The 22,756-nt window shown below is 40.0% G+C and overlaps 1 protein-coding gene across 1 annotated transcript in view; it reads right to left on the bottom strand.

The window, feature by feature from the left end:
• Nucleotides 1-22,756, bottom strand: part of CDH20 (cadherin 20) — a 96,710-nt gene that overhangs the window by 16,732 nt on the left and 57,222 nt on the right. The window contains exons 4-8 of the mRNA XM_044295492.1: nt 18,679-18,846; nt 16,560-16,747; nt 5,459-5,712; nt 822-958; nt 163-284 (exon numbers count right to left, since the gene is read on the bottom strand). Of these exons, the coding sequence (XP_044151427.1) occupies nt 163-284; nt 822-958; nt 5,459-5,712; nt 16,560-16,747; nt 18,679-18,846 (869 nt within the window). The remainder of the gene's footprint in view (nt 1-162; nt 285-821; nt 959-5,458; nt 5,713-16,559; nt 16,748-18,678; nt 18,847-22,756) is intronic.

Raw genomic sequence — 22,756 nt, 5'->3', positions numbered from 1 at the left:
ATCACAAGAAAAAATTAGGGGATTCTTCTAAAAACTGACAACCCCTTCAACGAGATCTCCTGCTTCCCTTACTGCTTATTGTTTTTTTTTGTATAAGACTAAACATTTAATATGAATATAAAACTTAGCTGGACCTTTCATACTTTTGTTTAGTTATCGTACCTGTCCAGCCTTTGCATTTTCACACATGAATGTCTCAAAAAATTTGGTGAAGACTGGAGCATTGTCATTAACATCGAGGATTTTTATGGTGACAGGAACACTTCCAACCTGTGCGGCGTTATCTGAAGGGTTAAAGAAAGTAGCACATTTTATTATTTTTGATAATGCTGTATATACTCAATACTAATTACTTTTATTTGTACTTTATATGCATGCTTAAAAATATTCAATAAATCTCTGGAAAAAAAAATTTCCTCATTGAAGTCAAACGCAAGAAGCTTTCACTAAGGAAATGAGGGGTATAGGCAGACCTGGAAGATGGTGGGTTTTGGGTTTTCATTAGCTGTAAGCCATAATGATCAAAATTAAAATAAATAAATGCTAGATCACTCTGTGTGTAATGAATCAGTATGGATTTACATTTTTGAACTGAATTACTGAAATAAATAAACTTTTCAATGATATTCTAATTTACTAAGATGCACCTGTATACAGTGCTTTGAGTCTGCTCTGGAGTCTCCAATGCAAATGTGAATATATCCAAAGAGACCAACAGGACATAGAAAAGGCTGCAGAAGGTGCTAGGTGTGCAATGTTCTGCTTTATAAAAAAAAAAAAAAAAAAAGAAGATATTAACAGTATGTGAAAATGTTACTTACTCATCTCCATTGCTAAGAGTGTGAGATTATGCCAAGCCACGTCTTCCCTATCTAAAGGCCTTGCTGTCATCAGTGCTCCTGTGGTAATATCAACATAGAAATATCTTCCAGGATCACTGTTCCTGTCAATAGAATACCTGCAAGAAAAAGGCAAAAATTGCATTAAAAATATAAAATGTCTCCTCAGCAGTCCTATTTGCACTTAAAATGAATAACAATTCCATACAGTTGCCTGCATATCAATATTATATGCTCCAAACCGCAAAACCAGGTACAACACTTGTAGGGCTACCTCATCTAAATGTAATAGTGCCTTACAGTTAGTGATCTGTTATGCAAATAATATGCAAATGAGAAGTTAAGTGCACCAGGGGTGGGCCCAAACCATTCTGTGAACCCTTGCTCCTACAGCTTCCTCTGCCAGCCACTCCCTCCAATTTCTGGATTGACAGGCTCAGGCGAGATTACTATGCAGGAACCTGGTCCCGGCAATCAAGAAAGAGAGGGAAGAACTGACAGAGGAATCAGGAGGAGCAAGGGTGCACAGAGTGGCTTGGGCCCACACTGGGTTCACTTAACTGTTCATTTGTATATGGACTAAAAGTACTTTTTCTCTAGAAAAACTACTGTGAATCTAAGTAAAGGGTATCATTAGATTCAGCTGACCTAGCCCAATGTTGTGTGCCTTGTTAACAATATATATTTATTTCCCTTTAGCATACAATATTTGACATGTTCCTATGACCTGAAGTAGGGGGAAGATTTTTAATAGAGATCAGGCATTTTATATGCTGAATTATGTTGTTCTGCCAAACGTTACCAACTGCTGTAATCATTATTTTTCTTTCTTTAATTATGATCTCAATTATATAGTGCTGACATAATCCGCAGCACTTTACAGACATTATCATTACTCGCTGTCCCCAATAGAGTGCACAATCTAAGTTTCCTATCAGTATGTCTTTGTATCAGGGAGGAAACTGGAGTACCTGGAGGAAACCCACATAAGAACAGATTTCTGCCCCCTCTGTGTGTCAGCATCATGATGAAGGGGATGGCTGTATGGCTCAGTTCATTAGGTAAGCCAGTCTCCGTCTCCATCTTGGATGATTCAAACACAGAGAAGGGGGGCTGGCTTAGCTAATGAACTGGCCAATGCAGCCATCTTCTTCAACATGACGACACACAGAGGGGAGGAGGAAGCCTCTATCTGTATCGGAACGTCACTGATGTCACAGCAGACGCTCTAACCACATGACAGGGTCTGAGGTTGAGCCACCTTATACAATTTTCCAAATTAAAGTACATTAGAAAGTTTTATGTATTTATATTTGCATTCCAAAAGGACATTTATGTTGAAAGGCAACCCTTTAAAATTAGGGACTCAAATAAATAGACTTGGGACAAAACGAAGCAAGTATCATATTCATGGCCCTGCTCCTAAGTGAGGCCTCTCAGCCAGAAGGGTTGAAATGGTTTATGTTGCAGCCTTGTTTTCAGCTTCCTTAAAGAGGACTTTTCATGGGTCCAGACAATATGAAATAACCTCATTTTAGTGCGACATTCCTTGTTTGATTAATATGAAATAACTACCAGGATATTTAGGGCATAGTGCACTGATGTAATATTGCTTACTATTTTTTCTGAGCGCCGCTCCGTTCGCCTGCTGTGCCCCCTATGCAGTTTTCCCGGATGGTATGCTAATGAATAGCATCTGTACAGGGAGGAGGAGAAGGCCCTGTTTCTCAATGGGCGTCTCCTTCTCCCTGGCTGTGACGCTCTCTGCTGTGATTGGACCGCGCTACAGCCAGGGAGAAGGAGACGCCCACTGAAAAACAGGGCCATCTTCTCCTCCCTGTACCGATGCTATTCATTAGCATACCATCCGGGAAAACTGCAAGGGGGCACAGCGGGCAAACAGAGCGGCGCCCAGAAAAAAATAGTAAGCAATATTACATCAGTGCACTATGCCCTACATATCCTGGTAGTTATTTCATAATGTCTGGACCCATGAAAGGTCCTCTTTAAGAGCATGGCCAAGTCATTGGGCACTTACAGACTTTTGTGGAGGCATATAGATATATTTTTTTTTTACTGTCATGCCATGTTTGATTTAGGGCTGTATTATGGAGGTATTGTCCCCTAAAAGAATATTTCCATATTATAGCACCATATGGAACACCAAACAGCTGAATGTGGAGCACTGCCACTTAACCTGCTGTATATGGTTCTGCATATGTTCTAAGGGTACACATTAATATCTCCATCCAGTACAGATTGCTGATGACAAGAGCCCATTACAGGAGAAATAAGCCATCCATCCTGCCACCTTGTATGTGGCAAAATCCTCCGTAATTCTCTATTAACCAGCCTCAGTTACTTCAAAACCCATCTAGAATGAATTACAGGGTTTGATTTGTTAGAAATGTCTTGCAAGTTCTTTCAACATTTTCTCATTTTCTTGACATTTGAAGGTCAGGTCAGCATTAAAGATTATGATCATTGTGCCATATTAATCACTAATGCTAAGCTTTACAGGCAATACCTTTGTTCTGAATTCTCCATTTTCTCAATTAATAACCAGACTCTGAACTTACATTATTCTTCATATGCAGACCATATTATTATATTATCTAAAAGTTTTGTTCTAAAATTGTAATTTGCTGTTGAGTTTAATACACTTTTCTGTGCAAATTAGGTGAAACTTTTTTTCATAATTTAAAGGGTTATTTCAGCTTTTTAAATTTCTCCCCACCAACCTGTGGATTCAAGCTTACCTGTTACCCACCTCTCGGTTCCGGCTCCTTCAGTTCACAATTCTTTTTGCCCTTTCTCTGGTCATCAAATGTAAACTTCTGGAACAGATGGCGGCCCCCCAAATGGCAAGTGAGTGATGTGCTGCTTGGGGGACATGCCACTGCTGCAGAAGCACACTTGAACCCTTCCATGCTGAAAGTTTACATGCGGGAACCAGATCATGATGAAAAGAGCGGGGGACTAATGGAGCCACAACCAAGCAGAAGGGAGCAGGTAAGTTTGCATGACTACAGAGATCCGGTGGGGGGAGTGGAGGATGTAAGGTAAAATGATACATGCTATATGCACTCACTGGATAATGCAATGCGCGTACCCTCTGTTGCCTCCTCCCAAGGAGTACTGTCATATTGTGTATGCAGTACCATACAATGCTTATTTATAATTGCCATTCAGTATGGTAGCAATGTTATATGTTGGCCAAATAACACCTCTATACAGGCGCTCTCACGTTGCTGGGTGTGAGGGAGCCTGGTTGCTTGCAGCAAGCTATTTAAGGCGCAGTATTTTAGCGGTATATCACTCCCATAGCAATCAGATTAGAAAGGCTTGTATACTGACCTGTATACAGCCCAGGGCCAACTCCAGGTTTATGTGGGCCCCTGGGAGGTAGCGTCACAATGGCCCTCCTTATGTCTCATCTTCTTTCATCCTCCCAGTATACTATACACAAATAGAGGCACCAGCAGCATTTCTGTCACATGTTTGAGGCATTTTTGCATTTTGTTTTTCCACAGCATGTTTTTAATGCAGCATGGCCACTACAATTACTGAGATACCTTGTATACAAAGAATAAAAACTCAATGTATAGGGGCATTCCTGGAGCAAATAAATGGGTTGTACCATGAAAGATATTCCACATTTTTCAAAGCAGCACCAGGATCTGAGTATTTTGTAATTGCATCTAATTAAACATTTTGTATAGTATTGTTCAATAAAATCTACCTGTATAGTGCCACCTGCTGTTTGTTCTATGTATTTCTCTGTACACCTTGCTAAGGTGGTCGCACATGCTCAGTTCTATCATGCAACTGCTCCCTGTCCTATATATTGTTATTAGTTGTGACAGTTACAGGGAGAGAACTGCTGCAATAAGGAAACACTGCTGAGAACAGACACACCCCTGAGATGCCAGCTTGAAATAAATCTAACAGATCAATTTGAGCAATAGTTTAGGGATTTCTGGATCCATAGGAAGTATAGGACTGGTTCTAGCTTTCTTAGAAAGAGATAGTTAAATGGGGTTGTCCGAGCTTTTACTATTGATGACCCTTACTCAGGATAGGTCATCAATATCAGATGGGCAGGGTCTGACACCCGGCACCTCCAGCGATCAGTTGTATAAGGAGACAGCGCCCACAGTGTGCACGTGCTGTCTCTCTTCCTGTCTGCTGCTGCTGCTAATCGCAAAGACCATAGATAGCCGCGGTGAGCAGGAAGAGATAAGGGAGACGGCGCGTCCACACTGCGCTGCCGGACTCCGCCGATCTGATATTGATGACCTATCCCGAGGATAGGTCTTCAATAGTAAAAGCACGGACAACCTCTTAAGCACTATGTGATATCTAATTTTAATTTTTTATATTAATCATGGACTAATCACTTTAAATGCAGAGTGCAGCAGTAGTATGCCCTGGTATCATTCCAACAGAGCTGATGTTGACCTGATGACCCTGGTGCAGACTGGAGCTCCATTTTTACTTCCAGATTAAAAGCATTCATAAGTATCTGTAGAGGTTGCTACTGTGGATCATTGGAGCTATGTTTTACATCCCTGTTAACTTCACTATAATCTGTGGTCTTCATGTTCATAGTTACTTACCTGACTGAGTTATTAGTTGCGTCTGGATCCCTGGCAGAAACAATCTGTATTGTTGTACCAATATCTACATTTTCTGAGACTTCCACAAAATAATGACTAGATTCAAACACAGGAGGCTCATCCACATCTTCAACACTAATGTGCAGGGTTGTGGTGTCGCGGAATGGACCCAGGTTAGAAAAACGTACTTCAATGTGTGGGTTTGAACCTTCAATTTTCAGGATGTAGCTTTTTTTGCTTTCAAAGTCCAATGGCTAGGAAGAAAAGATTTTCATAAAATTACATATTCTACAGAAAAATCAACTTTACAGGAAAGCTTAAACTAAAATGGACATTCATTAATATAACCTTCTATGCTATGCATCACTTTTTGCTAAGATGTATTCCTTATTTTACACTGTGTTACCAACCTAGTTTACTTATGTTATTCGAAATGGTCCTTATGAAATAAATACGTTTTCTGATAAGAAAGCATACTGCATGTCATCTGAGAGCTACAGTGCGTCAAAAGAGTCTCATCCGGCTTTCTCTATACTGATGAGGGGCAAGAACTCCGAAACAAGTGTCTGTAAATGGGTCTCTCTGATATTCCCCATCATGTTTTAAGATTCTTTGGTGGGTGGGATACACAGACCACTCTCTGGTGGTGTGTACAGTACCCATTTATATTAACTCAGATTCTCCGAGACTTTCACCAATGATAAGTATGAGAGTTCTGTGTCCCCTGATTTAAGAAAGTGGTGGTCATGCTTGTGCACTACTGCCCCATTCAAAGTCTATGAGGCTGAGAGATAGTGAGTGCTGTCCATTGAATAAAGTGGTAGTGAGCATAAGTGTGCATTTAAACAGGGAATATGGCATCCTTGTCCTTATAACTGGTGAGAGTCCCAGCAGTTAGATCTAGAAATGCAATGGCATCTATCAACCATGGGCTCCCATGTTAAAGAAAAACAAAAAAATCTGTATATTGTCTAGCACACATGTGTTACTGAATGCCTCTGTATCGAATAGCAAAATGTACTACCCTATTCATTTCTATTGAAAAACGGCATATCAGTTTATTCTAACCTGACAAATGCCAAAAAAGATAATCTTTAGGCGTCCATTGGGTAAGCAAGGCACAATAAATAATTGCCATAGCTTGCTAAAACTTGACCTGGCACATACACCAAATGGACCATAAACTAGGAGGACATTATAACATCATCATCTATCTTTAAATGTTTGATTTTTCCTGAGATATTACTGAAGAAAACTTTTGCACTAGATTCCTCACATTATGAATCCTAGTAAACAAAGGTATTTGAATAGGGATGAGCGAACTCGAACTGTATAGTTCGGGTTCGTACCGAATTTTGGGGTGTCCGTAACACGGACCCGAACCCGGACATTTTCGTAAAAGTCCGGGTTCGGTGTTCGTCGCTTTCTTGGCGCTTTTGTGACGCTTTCTTGGCGCTTTTTGAAAGGCTGCAAAGCAGCCAATCAACAAGCGTCATACTACTTGCCCCAAGAGGCCGTCACAGCCATGCCTACTATTGGCATGGCTGTGATTGGCCAGAGCACCATGTGACCCAGCCTCTATTTAAGCTGGAGTCACATAGCGCCGCCCGTCACTCTGCTCTGATTAGCGTAGGGAGAGGTTGCGGCTGCGACAGTAGGGCGAGATTAGGCAGATTAACTCCTCCAAAGGACTTGATTAATCGATCGATCTGCAGCTGTGCATCATTGAGCTGCTGAAATTCAATTGCTCACTGTTTTTAGGCTGCCCAGACCGTTTGTCAGTCACTTTTTTCTGGGGTGATCGGCGGCCATTTTGTGTCTAGTGCGGTGCTGCGACCAAGTGCATCCAAGCTGCGACCAAGTGCATGTAACCCTCAATGGTGTGGTTGTTTTTTGGCTAAAGCCTACATCAGGGTGAAGCTGTCACACCAAGTGCATTTAACCAGCAATAGTCTGTTTATTTTTTGGCCATATACTACATCAGGGGCAAGCTGCGCCTGTCACCAAGTGCATTTAACCCTCAATGGTGTGGTTGTTTTTTGGCTAAAGCCTACATCAGGGTGAAGCTGTCACACCAAGTGCATTTAACCAGCAATAGTCTGTTTATTTTTTGGCCATATACTACATCAGGGGCAAGCTGCGCCTGTCACCAAGTGCATTTAACCCTCAATGGTGTGGTTGTTTTTTGGCTAAAGCCTACATCAGGGTGAAGCTGTCACACCAAGTGCATTTAACCAGCAATAGTCTGTTTATTTTTTGGCCATATACTACATCAGGGGCAAGCTGCGCCTGTCACCAAGTGCATTTAACCCTCAGTAGTGTGGTTGGTCAAGCTGTCACACCAAGTGCATTTAACCAGCAATAGTCTGTTCATTTTTTGGCCATATACTACATCAGAGGCAAGCTGCGCCCGTCACCAAGTGCATTTAACCCTCAGTAGTGTGGTTGGTCAAGCTGTCACACCAAGTGCATTTAACCAGCAATAGTCTGTTCATTTTTTGGCCATATACTACATCAGGGGCAAGCTGCGCCCGTCACCAAGTGCATTTAACCCTCAGTAGTGTGGTTGGTCAAGCTGTCACACCAAGTGCATTTAACCAGCAATAGTCTGTTCATTTTTTGGCCATATACTACATCAGGGGCAAGCTGCGCCTGTCACCAAGTGCATTTAACCCTCAATGGTGTGGTTGTTTTTTGGCTAAAGCCTACATCAGGGTGAAGCTGTCACACCAAGTGCATTTAACCAGCAATAGTCTGTTCATTTTTTGGCCATATACTACATCAGGGGTAAGCTGCGCCCGTCACCAAGTGCATTTAACCCTCAGTAGTGTGGTTGGTCAAGCTGTCACACCAAGTGCATTTAACCAGCAATAGTGTGGTTATTTTTTGGCCATATCCCAGTCTAATTCTGTCACTAAATCCATACCGGTCACCCAGCGCCTAAATACTAGGCCTCAAATTTATATCCCGCTAAATCTGTCGTTACCGCTGTACTGTTCTGGCTGGGCAAGTTATTTAGTGTCCGTCAAAGCACATTTTTTGTTCAGGGTTGAAATACAATTCCCAATTTAACAATTTCATAATTTAGTGGTTTCTGCTATATCAGAGCTATTTGAAATTTATCCCTAAAAGGGTATATAATATTCAAGGTGCACATAGGGTCATTCAGAATAACTTCACACACACGCTACTGTGTGCTGGGCCTAAATTTATGAAAATGGACTGTTGCAGTGGTGGGTGACGAAAAGCCTGATTCTCTGCTATGACATGAAGACTGATTCTCTGCTGACATGAAGCCAGATTGTCTGTTACGGGACCTCTCTCCTCTGCCTGGGTGCTGGGCCTAAATTTATGAAAATTGACTCTTACAGTGGTGGGTGACGTGAAGCCTGATTCTCTGCTATGACATGAAGACTGATTCTCTGCTGACATGAAGCCAGATTGTCTGTTACGGGACCTCTCTCCTCTGCCTGGGTGCTGGGCCTAAATTTATGAAAATGGACTGTTGCAGTGGTGGGTGACGTGAAGCCTGATTCTCTGCTATGATATGAAGACTGATTCTCTGCTGACATGAAGCCAGATCCTCTGTTACGGGACCTCTCTCCTCTGCCTGGGTGCTGGGCCTAAATATCTGATAATGGACTGTTGCATTGGTGGCTGACGTGAAGCCTGATTCTCTGCTATGACATGCAGACTAATTCTCTGCTGACATGAAGCCAGATTGTCTGTTACGGGACCTCTCTCCTCTGCCTGGGTGCTGGGCCTAAATTTATGAAAATGGACTGTTGCAGTGGTGGGTGACGTGAAGCCTGATTCTCTGCTATGATATGAAGACTGATTCTCTGCTGACATGAAGCCAGATTCTCTGTTACGGGACCTCTCTCCTCTGCCTGGGTGCCGGGGCCTAAATATCTGAGAATGGACTGTTCCAGTGGTGGGTGACGGGAAGCCAGATTCTCTGCTATGGGACCTCTCTCCAATTGATTTTGGTTAATTTTTATTTATTTAATTTTTTTTTTCAATTCATTTCCCTATCCACATTTGTTTGCAGGGGATTTACCTACATGTTGCTGCCTTTTGCAGCCCTCTAGCCCTTTCCTGGGCTGTTTTACAGCCGTTTTAGTGCCGAAAAGTTCGGGTCCCCATTGACTTCAATGGGGTTCGGGTTCGGGACGAAGTTCGGATCGGGTTCGGATCCCGAACCCGAACATCCAGGTGTTCGCTCAATTCTATATTTGAATTAATCAAATTATCTTTATAAGAAATCACCTAAGAGAAGTTTAAAAATTGAAAACTTTCTAAGTGAGTTAGTTATAACTGGACTAGTTTTATAACATTGTTACATAATTTTCTTTTAAATATTCTCCGTGTAAAGCCGCCTATGTGATATATTGCTCCAAGCTGTCTGTGTTTGCTACTTTCTGACTTGTTCTAGAAGAACAATATGCATGTCTGGTCTTTTACTACTGGCTAATATAGGACAATTTATTAGTATCCGTAGAGTGACGGTCTTATCACACACAATACTTTACTTACTTTTCTGCTCTATGCACAAGCAATTCTCCATCTGCCTTATCTACAACAGCTTTGTCTAAGCATAATTAGCATTTATGGATCTTCAAGCTCCAATTAAAAAAACACATGAGCTTTATTGGTTTATAAATAATCCATGCTATCTTTTATTGCTTTTTATGGTGGAATGGTGTGAAAAATGTGTGGTGTGCAAATGCAACTATTGATAGAATCAGTCAAACGGGAGACAATTTATTTACGGAATCTCTGCCGAGATACACCACGGATGAACTGACTACTTACAGGAAATAATACGTGTACAGCATTACACATTTTCATTACACAAGACTTTGCTTTCAGGCTTAGAGCAGACTGTTTTATAGTAAATAAAACAAAACATGAAGAAAATCTAAATTAGACAGAACTTGCATCTGCTGGAAGATGTCAATGATAATCTCTGATAACACATATGGAAGGCCCTGGTCTGAAATCTGAATCTATTTTCTAAGTCAGTGGTAGGCATCTGGCTCCTCCACAAGTGCTCTCTCTGTGGTCCCTTGCTACCATCTTCCATCACTGTTGTGTACACTGTGTACAATACACAGTGGGCCAAGTGAAAGTGGTTCTACAGGCTACAAATATTGATGGACTATCCTATGGACAAGTCATCAATATATTGGTAGAGGTCCAACACCAGGCACCAATCAGCTGTTTTGGGCTGCCCTGGTGCCAGAAACAACACTCCTCAGCATTAAAATTGAAACACCAAAAAAACAAATTGAAGAAGTAGCAGGTGTTGCTAAGATCTGCGGATGATCACATGTTCAAGCACCTAGCTCCAATTTGTGGCAGAGGAGCATAAAAGCCAGATTAAAAGCAAAGTTTTTTAGCCACATAAAACCTTAAAAATCAGATCAAGTTTTGTGGGATGACTGTGTGATGCCTCCTGTTTGCCTACATGCCAGGCATCAACACTTAGAGGAACAGAATCCTTGAACTGAGAGACCTTGGTTTATCACTTCAGCAGATCACTAAGTGCCTAGGCTGAGATGTCACCACGTTGTGTCTCCTGGTGGTTGGGAGAACAGTTATGAACTCGAATGACAGCAAGAGATGCACAGAGGCAAACATCTGCACGGACTGATCATCTAATTAGAAGAATGTCCCTGTAGATCCCTGTAGTGTTCATTTCAGGTACACTAACAGCTCGGCGTTACATTGATTTGGTTATGGAACCAGTGGTGCAAAGTGTGTGCATTTATGTCTGTGGTGATTATATTTGATACTGAATAAATCAAGATGTTTTGAATATTTTATTTCCATATTTTTATCAATTACATATAATTAACATGTCTATTGATCTTGTGATTTCCATGTTAAAATTTCAATGTTGAAGACTATGTACAGTATACAGAGCTGGAAGCAGATCTGCTTCCAGAGTAAAAGCCATCAATATCTGTAGCTCAGAGAACCCCTTAAAGAAAATGCATACATGCAGTTCTGTATGTTTGTGTACTACAAAATGCCATCTTCAGACCCTAGGGTTCCAGCCAGTAACATCTTTAATATCTTTTTTATTTTATTGTAAGCATGTAATCTTTACTGTAATGAGAGCCTCTGTGGCACAGGTACTGGTGTGGGCACATGAGCAAGGGACAAGTGTGCCCAAGAGCATCTGTGTCTGGTACATAATGATTTACATCCTGTTATTGCGCCACTAGTACACAAATATGAGCGCATCTGTGGTTGACAATAAAATAGAACCATCGGTGGTTGACCCAAAAAAGGACATGTCAAAAATTTTCCAGCTATATTCTATATTTGCCAGCTTTGTATATGCATATTAGCAGGTATGTAAAAATAAGCATACGTTAAAGGGGTTATTCAACACCAATAATGACCCCCCCCCCCAATGCCTGGGCACCTCATCTAGATTATACTTATCCGGCTCCCTGGCATCCGCATTGCTCCTGATCCCCGCACGGCCGCCGCTGCATCTCCACATCGCTCGGATCAAAACACCTGGTGACAGGAGAGCAGCCGATCAGAAGCGACGAAGGTGCCGGGGAGCAGGGTATATATAATCTATATGAGGAGCCCGGTATTAAAATTACATTCAAGCTAGAAAGAGGCTAATGAAAATCATGAGAAACAGCAACATTTCTAATCACTTACATGCACAAAGAAAATAAGGTGTGGGAATTAGGGAATTAGGTGTGAGTCTTCTATTGGCATCCCATGGCAAAAGAAATCGGGCAGTATATAGGTTCTAATTTATAAAATATTGTTGTAAAATAAGATTTTGCTGCTGCTCACAAAGTTGCAGCTTTAAATAATTCACCTTTAAATAAACTATTGTGACAAGTGCCTTTCCTCCAGGGTTCTAGTTAGCATGTTAGTGTAATTTGTATTAAATTTATATTCACCATATGGAGGATGTTGTCATTCATTGAAAAGGTGCTAAAATACAAATAAAAAATTGCCACTTTCAATTAGCATCTTGCTGAATATGTAGATCGACAAACATGAGCAAAAGTGACACGTGCCAGTTAGGGACATAAATACTAATACGTTGAATGTAGAAAATAAATTGGATTTTCTAGAACCGATCCTACCGAATGCCAGGAAAAGACGTGATGATCAATCAATAAACAGACATTTTTTCCTAAGAGATTAATTTAACCGTCCATTCTTACAAGAAACTATAGTTACATTTTACTCTATATGCCATTAGGAAGAATTATTATCGTAAGTTATAGTTAATTATTCTTTAGTTATTTACTACCTGAGGGAAGTAATTACTGGGATTGCTTCCCATCATAAAAGGACAGAGTAACCCTGAATATTCACTACACTATGTGTCAACTAAAGCTACTCAAAAGTGTAAAAGCTGCCTATCTTGGCTCAATATTTATTCTATCTCTATTACCTAGCTACTAAACTATTGTGCTGCCATCTAGTGGCCAATGTAAAAACTGCACTTCATTTTTTTAAAGCTAAAAAGATGGTTTAAATATTATTATTAATTAATAAGACAAAAGTCTTGGAAATAATGTGCTTGAATCTTTAGTTCAACATTATTTTATTTTCAAAAGACTTTACACTGACATACTTTATAGATAGCTAAAGGTACGGCCACACAGTCTGGTCTCTGCATGCAGTTTTGGAAGCCAAAATCAGGAGTGGGTCATAAAGAGAGAGGATGGGACAGATACAACGCCTCCTCTTTTTTGAATTCACTCTTCCAAAACTGCATGCAGATACCTGACCTTACATTATTACTATGGCTTTGATGTGGTTGCCATTCATTTTATACTGAGTGACATTGTACTTACAGATGAATGTTTCTATGTAGATCACATTTAAATGTAAGTGCACATTGTAAATGTTGGGGTGAGGCACTGAAGCCTCAGTATTTTAGTTTTGATTGACAAACAGGAGAGGGGGTAGTAATTGAAAAGACCTCACACCTTCCAGGTTTTACTCAACTCTACCACAGTACAATTTATTTAACCCTATATGAAGGAAGGGTAGTGATACTCTTTATGTTCACATGTACAGTATGGCTTACAGTTAATATTTTCATTTGTAGGGATGGCAAGGGAACAGATGAGCAAACAAATGCTTAGCGTGCTGTAAATACAATAGTAGGAATTTGCCTCAAATCAATATCAACTAAACATTTGTTAAAAGTTCAAAAGTAATCCATTTTGTATTATAAACCTTTTTTTATATTTTGCACCAGTTTCCAGTTCTCTGTATCAAGTCATTATAGAGGTTTGCCAGCTTTTGACAAATAAAGCTGAATCAATATATAAATAAAAAGTTATATAACTTCCTAAAATACTTTGGGAGACATTTATGAAGACTGGCATCCCCATATGTCAGTCTTGACTCCCCTGCACTGGAGTAAGATGCGCCTGTTTTGCATTTGTCTCTTAATAAATTAGTCGCATCTCTGGCCCTCCATGCGCCAGAAACTTGAGCTATAAGTAACACCAGGTTCCAAGCCCCTGCTAAGCCCGTCTCTTTTCTTCCCATTTCAGAAAGTGGGGAGCACCAAGAAGCTTAAAAAGTCACAAATTATGGTTCAAATATGGCATGCTCCATAATGTTCTACTTTTTAAAGGCATAATAGGGATTATACAAGATTTCATAAATGTTCCCCTTTGTGTTTCAATTCCTCACTATTTTCAAGATATTTCTTGTCATACATAGATTGCAAACCTTGTCATAGTTAGTCCTCCTCTCAGCTGTGAAAATAGATGCAATGTTATCCAGTCTAGACAATGCTATTATGTATACAATTATATGTCCTTGGATAAAGCCATGATAATTCGACTAAAGTAATGTATTGGGAACATAGGTGCATTTAGAAAAAAAGAAATCTAATGGTAAGTTCCATCCAATATGTAGTACCCCAGAGTGGCACTACCATTCCTACAACCTGCTACTGTCTCCAATAGGCTAACCATAATTTTCATCTTTTATTCCAGGTCCTTTTACACTGTGCCTTCCTATTATTGCTATTTAACTGTTATTAGTTGTAGTTCATGTAATGTACCTGGTTCACCAGCAGGTGGCAGCGGATATGGCAGAGAGATCTTTAGATAGAATGGAACTTACCATTCCATTCTCCTCCCTGTTGGGCAGAAGTGGGCAAGTTCTGCTTCCTACCAAAGAGGAGGCTGCATGAAGTGTTTAGTCATTCGTAGTCTATTCTAGTGTTGGAAGCAGACAAGTAAAGATCTAGCAGCAAGGGGAAGGCTTCCTCTCCTGCAGCAGGAGTCTCTCCAGAGGGGAGCAGCTCATAAATCACCATGTCTCTTTACAGATTAAGAGACAGAGTATTACGAGGAGTCAACAGCCAAAGGCACCCCACTCTAAAGATACCAGACCAGTCCTAAAGTCTAGCTACCAGACTAAAGCTGAGTTTAGCACAGCAGAGAAGGAGAAAGTAGAATATTCAAGTTTGCCAGCCAGTTTTCCCAAAACCTGCTGGATCCAAGAGAAAGATCACTTCTTGTATGGATGCAAGTAGATTCAAGTAAAGCTGTCGAACTTTATAACGTCTGGACTTGACTTATTCTCCACCTTTACTCTCCCCTTTATTGCTTACCTAACCTAACCCTGGGGAGCGACGGTATCAAGGTAGGAGCACCATAACACACCATAACACACAGTCTATTAAGGCCACACCACTCGGCATTCCTATAAACCTAGGACAGCGATCAGCCCTGGGGTATGACACATGACACATTGAAAATACGGAACTACCCTGTCCACACAGTTCTTAAGTTTCAGACCACCATCATTTGGCACATTGGGTTGGGTAAATGAAATTTTGGAGAATATACATTTGTAATGATAACGTTTCTAGATGCAGAATTTAATATTTTAAGTATCCATGAAGATGTTGAGTCATGGATGATCCAGTGGACATGTTCTCTAATTATACACTGGCCCATCCAGTCACATTCCATAGCTAAGTTAAAATATTCCATATTCTTTCAATTTAATGTCTCTTTTTCTCCAGTTTATCTTATGACCTCTACTTCATTAGCTGTCATTGCCAAAGAACTGTCAAGCCTTTAAGAAAGTCAGCATAAACTTGAACATGATGATGAGTTTGTTGAATGATGGATAATTATCATTAAATGAATTAGCGACTGCTTGAGATGGGTCTGTACTTACAGCTTGCTGGTGAAGTGCTTGACTAAATATGAACATTTTTCTCATTACTTATTACCTAAAGGACAGATCTTTACTAGTTTGTAGGATTGACCTTGAATAAAACATAGTTAACACAGGTTCTAAATTTGATTATATATAAAAGTGGTAGTAAAGTGAGTATGGACCCACTCTGTTGCTGAAAGGATTTTATTTCTGAGGCTGGTAAAAGCTGCCCCCTGGTCTTCACCTTTTCAACCCTATATAGGAATCTGGTCTCTGTTGCAGTGGCTGCTGCCTCTTGGACTAGTCTCTGTTTAGTGGCAACTGATCCAGGCGGGCCATGAGTCACCAGTGTGTGGCACCAAGGGGACAGGCAAAGTTGTAAGTTGAAACACTGAGATCAGGCAGACAAAGTTTGTTCAATCCAGTTAACTAACCAAAATGTCTGAGCAGGCAGTGCAGGGTTGGTTTTCATAAACAGGCAGGGGTCAGGCGAGGAGCAACTAGTACAATATGGTAAATAGGCAGAAGTCAGGCACAGAAGATCAGAAGGTAGCACACCTTCACAGAGGCTACTAAGCTAGGGAATACTTTTGTTTGGGCTCCTTCCCATAGGGATACCAGTAGAAAGACAGTTATTGGCTAGAGACTAACGCAACTTGTCCCTTGGAGAGCCAAAGAAGGCATTCGAGTATATCCTATGGGCAGATAGGGCTGCAGCCAGGAACTGGGAGGTCAGACTGACCTAGCATGGATCAGGCAAAGACTCTGACAGATGAGAAGCAGGATTATGCCAGTGGACATGGACCACCTATGCAGGCACCAAACTATTAGCACTCTGGTAGCCGTACCTAGCAGAAGCAGGGTGATGCTGGTTGGTGCTTTAGAAGTTCTGTTATGTAAAATTAAGGCTTACCTTTTTAACTGTGATTACTCCAACCTGGTATATTGGGTCTGTTGAAACATCAAACATCTCAGGTCCATCTCCATCTATAATGGTGTATTTCATTTCTGCATTGACTCCTTCATCTAAGTCCATTGCCAGAACTCTACCAACAGTTGAGTTTACAGGTGATGATTCTAAAACGGTCATTTGGTAGTGTTCTGAATAAGAAAGAAGAGAGAAAAAGTAGAAATTAGAAAGTTAGTGAAAAAAAGTATGGAAGAGTGAGGAAAGAAAGAAAGAAAGAAAGAGAAAGAAATAGGGCAGGAGAATGAGGCAGAGAAAGGCAGATACGAAAGGAGAAAGACAGAAGAAAGAAAGAGATAATAAAAGAGGGAGAGAAAGAACAAAAGAAAAAAGATAGAGATAAAGAACAAAAGAAATGAAAGAACCATTCTTACTTGTAGCAGACTGAACAAGGAGAAAACCCTCCCATACTGATCAATCACATGCATAAGGTTGGTATTACACTACCTGAAGGATGATATTGATAAGACATCCATCTGCAGTCGTTTCCACTGGCCTGATGCAAATTGAATGTGGGAGGAATGTTTGCTACTGCAGTTGTTCCTCCCTCATTCTCTTCTATTCATTAACAGCAGCACATCCCTGATTATACAGGAAGATGTGCTGCCGATAATCTGGCATCTTTCATTCTAATAATAAGATGCCCATCAGCTTTATTGGCCAATATTTTGGAAACAAGTGTTTGTATAGATAGAGTCCTGAAATCATGCAGAGTAATGGGGCCTTTATGCTGAAAAACCTCATTTGCTAGGACAGTACCCTGATAAGGATCACTATGTTATTTCTAGTCAGCTGCAGTAAATTACAATGTAGAATTATGAGAATATGAGCATGATTTAAAGGGGCATTCTTTTTTATTTATTTTTTAAATAAGATTATAGTTTAAACAGATTAAAAAGGTCCTCATCTAGGAGCCAAAGTAAATAGTGACTACCATGGTCATCTTTTACTGTGGAGGATCTAGCACATCCATGCATCTTATGGACAGAATATTCATTTTAAAGGGGTCCAACGAAAAATATTCTACAGTTTTCAAACCAGCACCTGGATCTGAATACTTTTGTAATTGCGTGCAATTAAAAATTTAGTATAGCCAGTGAGTTATTCAATAAAATTTATCTGTATAGCGCCACCTGCTGTTTGTTCTTTTTATAATTTCTTTGTCCTGCTCACTGAGATGGTCACACATGCTCAGTTTGATCTTTTAACTGCCACCTGAGCTGTGATAGGTAGAGCTCTGCAGTGGATTAGACACGCCCCCTGAGCTGCAGTTGAAATGACACTCCCCTTGAGCTGCCAGCTTGATACATAATCTAGCAAAGCAATGAATGGGCAGATCTCTGGATCCATGTGAGGTACAAGGCTGGTTCTAGCTTTGCTAGAAAGAGATTGTCATGTACTATATGACGTCTGATTTTTATTTTTTACATAATAACCATGGGGTAAACCCTTTATCTAAGACTGTGAAATTCCTAATTTCTCCTGCAGTGGTGCAGCACCACAGTCTGCGATGATATTACTGTCAGAAACCTTTTAAAAAAGACACTGTCTACAGTACACAAGGCATCTTTTCCATTTTGTCTACTACTGTATTCAAGACTGTTTCGGAGCTTTGCAAATTTTGAGATATTTGACAAAAATGTTTTACCGGCACCACAGAGATTGCAGTGTAATTTAATGGGGCCTGTCAGATGCTGATGGATCCATCACTGTGTCATGGCTTCCATTTATAACAGAAACCAAGACACTGATGTGAACAAAGTCTTTTTACTGTTCATTTTGTACAAACTGATCTTTGACAAGAAAAGTTCAGTAAAGATGTCAGTTCAGTAACATATGAACTTGCACTCTGCAGTCTGTTAGAATAAAACATTTTAACACTTTTTTTTTTATAAATCACAGATTTGAAGGCTTGAAAGAAGAAATGAACCATATAACAGCACTTTCATGTTTCTTCTTGGTACTGAAGCTTATGTCAGTGTGTTAACTTGGCACTTGATGTTCGTAGTTAGAAACCAGTCTGGATAGACTGAGAAACCCAAGCTGATGATGACAATGCACTTACTTTGAGGAAATCTGGGTGGATTGTCATTCACATCACTGAGAGTGATATTAACCGTGGTCGTTCCAGCTAATCCCCCCAGCTGTCCACCCATGTCTTTGGCCTGGATAATCACTTCGTAATACTCTTTTGCTTCTCGGTCCATGTTTGTTAAAGCTGTTCTAATTATGCCTGGAGGAGAAAAATAACAGAAAATTTTGCTTACGAGATATATTAGGTGGAAACGTTAATTTAACTTTTAAATTAAAGAGTTCGTTTTTCAAATGGGCGAAATTGTAGAAATGTCCTGCAGAAGCGCTATTGATATCCTTCCATATGGCAGTAAGTATATCATTGAGAACGCCAGAGGTAATTGTCCAGATGCTAAAACTACCCAATCAATGTAATTTCGGTGCTATGTCCAATTAAGCAACTCAAAGTGATGTATGCTTAAGTACTGCAATAGAGTCATAAGGACATTTCACGTCATTTCGAAAAATAATTATCAGTTCTGTAATGACAGGCTCCACACAGATTAGTTTCATGTCCACAAACTGTTTACACTTTATCGTTGCAGTAGTCTGTAAGTAACAGGTAATCTTTTACTGCAATTTAGACCTGCCATACCAAATGATGCCAATAGGTGGCAGCAACGCTTCTTGAAAGAACGGTGGATGAGTGTTGGCCGTATAATTAGTGCTTGACTGAGTTAGTTGATTTGCACTACAGCTGCTGAGATACGTTTGCTCTTCCTGAAAAGACTATCATGAGCCTGACCTCTTCATAGGAAATTTCCCCAAAGATGAAAATTTTCTTGAAACTAGTTTTTGTGTTGACATCCTGGGCTGTGGAGAATTTCAATTAGATTGCTCCACCGTACAAGAAGTGCAGAATGTCTGAGTGCTGAAATGCATTTGTCTGAAAAATATTGATGGGACAAGCACAAATGCCATTGTATAATTAAAAACGACAGAAAATAAAATAGTGCATTCACCCTTTTAATTATTTGCATGGCAAAATGTGAATACATTAGAAAAAGTTATTAAAGTGGCTCTGTAGTTTTGGATTAGTTTTTTTCCTATGTAACAAATAAAATATCAGAGCAGACCTGTACATGCTTCTGCAAATTACTGACCTCCAAAAATGCGGGAATTAATTACAAGAGCACATAGATGGTCTCTAAAGACTGAATATCAGAGACCTGTCTGTTTAGATCTATGTATATTCTACTTCCAGGGGTATAACTATAGGGGGTGCATAGTTTGCGTTTGTGCCCTGGCCCTGGAGCCTAAGAGTGCTGAAAAAGTCCTTCTGCCATATAATAGGAGACCAGTATGATAAATGATGCTTGATAGTTGGGTGGCTTTTGTTACATGTTGTAGGGCATAACTATAGCTGGATCATGATATATAACTATATCATGATCCAATCTCCATTTTGATATAGTTCAGACCACAGAACTAAAAGCCGCTGAAGAAAACCGTCCGTCTGGACCGAAACGTTGGGTTGAGGAGAAAGCAAAGCTAATAAATATTTTTTTCTCCACTGAAAAGAAAATAAACTGTCAGATAAAATGCAGAATGTAAAAGTAAATTTCCCATTAAAAGTGCTCTGTCTGACCCAGGAAGAAGTACAGCGGCACCTTAACCCCTTAGGGACTTAGAACGTACCGGTGCGCCACATTTGCCGAGTACCGGTACGTCCTAAGTTTAAAAATAGATTGCGGCGCGGCGGGGGTTAATAGGAACAGGATGCCGGCTGAAATCATTCAGCGGGCATCCTGTCACAACGCCGGGGGTCAATTCAGACCTACGGTTTGCGGCTTTTACCTGCGGTTGCGGCGGCGGCGGGCGGTACCATCGGGTCCCCATGCGGCTGTGGGGGGGACCCGATGGCATGGAAGAGTTCAAGTCCCAAAGTGGGACAAAAAAATAAAGTGAAAAAAAAAGTTGAAAAAATAAAGTTTTCCCCCCAAAAATTTAAAGTTTCAAATAAAAATAAACAAAAACATAATTTTCCCCAAATAAAGTAAAAAAAAAAAATTGGTAAAAATTAGGGCAAAAAAAAAAGTATACATATTCGGTATCGCAGCATCCGAATCAACCGTCTCTATAAACATATCACATGATCTAACCCCTCAGATGAACACTGTAAAAAATAAAAATGGTGCTAAATAAATAATTTTTTTGTCACCTTACAACACAAAAAGTACAACAGCAAGCGATAAAAAATATGTTTGCCAACCAAACTGTCACCTCATCCCGCAAAAAATATGCCCCTACCTGAGATAATCGCCCCCCCCAAAAAAAAATATGGCTCAGAATATGGAGACACTAAAACATAATTTTTTTTTGTTTTTAAAAAGCTGTTATTGTGTAAAACTTACATAAATAAAACAAGTATACATATTAGGTATCGCCGCGTCCGTATCGACCGGCTCTATAAAAATATCATATGACCTAATCTCTCAGATGAACACCGTAAAAAATTTCAAATAAAAACTGTGCTAAATAAGCCATTTTTTGTCACCTTACATCACAAAAAGTGTAATAGCAAGCGATGATCAAAAAGTCAATACGCACCCCAAAATGCTAATAAAACCGTCATTTCATCCCGCAAAAATCATACCCTACCCAAGGTAATCGCCCAAAAACTGAAAAAATGATGGCTCTCAGACTATGGAAACACTAAAACATGATTTTTTTTGCTTAAAAAAAGAAATCATTGTGTAAAACTTACATAAATAAAACAAAGTATACATATTAGGTATCGCCGCATCCGTGACAACTTGGTCTATAAAAATATCTGCCACCCTATCCTGTAGTTTCTATAATGGGGCCACTTTTTTGGAGTTTGTACTCTAGGGGTGCATCAGGGGGGCTTCAAATTGGACATGGTGTAAAAAAAAACAGTCCAGCAAAATCTGCCTTCCAAAACCGTATGGCATTCCTTCTGCGCCCTGCCGTGTGCGAGTACAGCTGTTTACGACCACTTATGGGGTGTTTCTGTAAACTACAGATTCAGGGCCATAAATATTGAGTTTTGTTTGGCTGTTAACCCTTGATTTGTTACTGGGAAAAATGGATAAAAATGGAAAATTTGCCAAAAAATTGAAATTCTGAAATTTAATCTCCATTTGCCAATAACTCTTGTGGAACACCTAAAGGGTTAACGACGTTTGTAAAATCTGTTTTGAATACCTTGAGGGGTGTAGTTTCTTAGATGGGGTCACTTTTATGGAGTTTCTACTCTAGGGGTGCATCAGGAGGGCTTCAAATGGGACATGGTGTCAAGAAAACCAGTCCAGCAAAATCTGCCTTCCAAAAACCGTATGGCATTCCTTTCCTTTTGCGCCCTGCCGTGTGCCCGTACAGTAGTTTACAGGATCAGGGCCATAAATATTGAGTTTGGTTTGGCTGTTAACCCTTGGTTTGTAACTGGAAAAAATTTATTAAAATGGAAAATCTGCCCAAAAAGTGAAATTTTGAAATTGTATGTCTATTTTCCATTAATTCTTGTGGAACACCTAAAGGGTTAATGATGTTTGTAAAATCAGTTTTGAATACCTTGAGGGGGGTAGTTTATAGAATGGGGTCATTTTTGGGTGGTTTCTATTATGTAAGCCTCGCAAAGTGACTTCAGACCTGAACTGGTCCCTAAAAATTGGGTTTTTGAAAATATTATTTTATTTTTGTCATAATATTGTCTTTTATGACGCGTTTTGGCTCAATAGCCTTTATCAACAAAGTTACATACAAGTGTTTAGTGCCTTTCGTATATAACAAAAATGCAAGTGATACACCGGTGACGTCAGACGCCCGGTTACAGTATTGAATGAGTCAGCACCAATCAGCGACTTGGTTTCACTACGTGCATACAAAACCTGCGTTTTGTATGCATGAAGTTAAACAAAGTCACTGATTGGTGCTGACTCATTTACTTTCGTAACCAGGCGTCCGATGTCACCGGTGTATCACTTGCATTTTTGTTATATAAGAAATGTACTAACCACTTGTATGTAACTTTGTTGATAAAGGCTATTGAGCCGAAACGTGTCATAAAAGACAATATTATGACAAAAATAAAAGAATACTTTGATTAG

This window comes from Bufo gargarizans, chromosome 5 (genome assembly GCF_014858855.1).
Source record: "Bufo gargarizans isolate SCDJY-AF-19 chromosome 5, ASM1485885v1, whole genome shotgun sequence".
NCBI classification, from domain to species: Eukaryota; Metazoa; Chordata; class Amphibia; order Anura; family Bufonidae; genus Bufo; species Bufo gargarizans.
The sequence above is the reverse complement of the archived record's forward strand: the minus strand, read 5'-3'. Positions and strand labels throughout refer to the sequence as shown.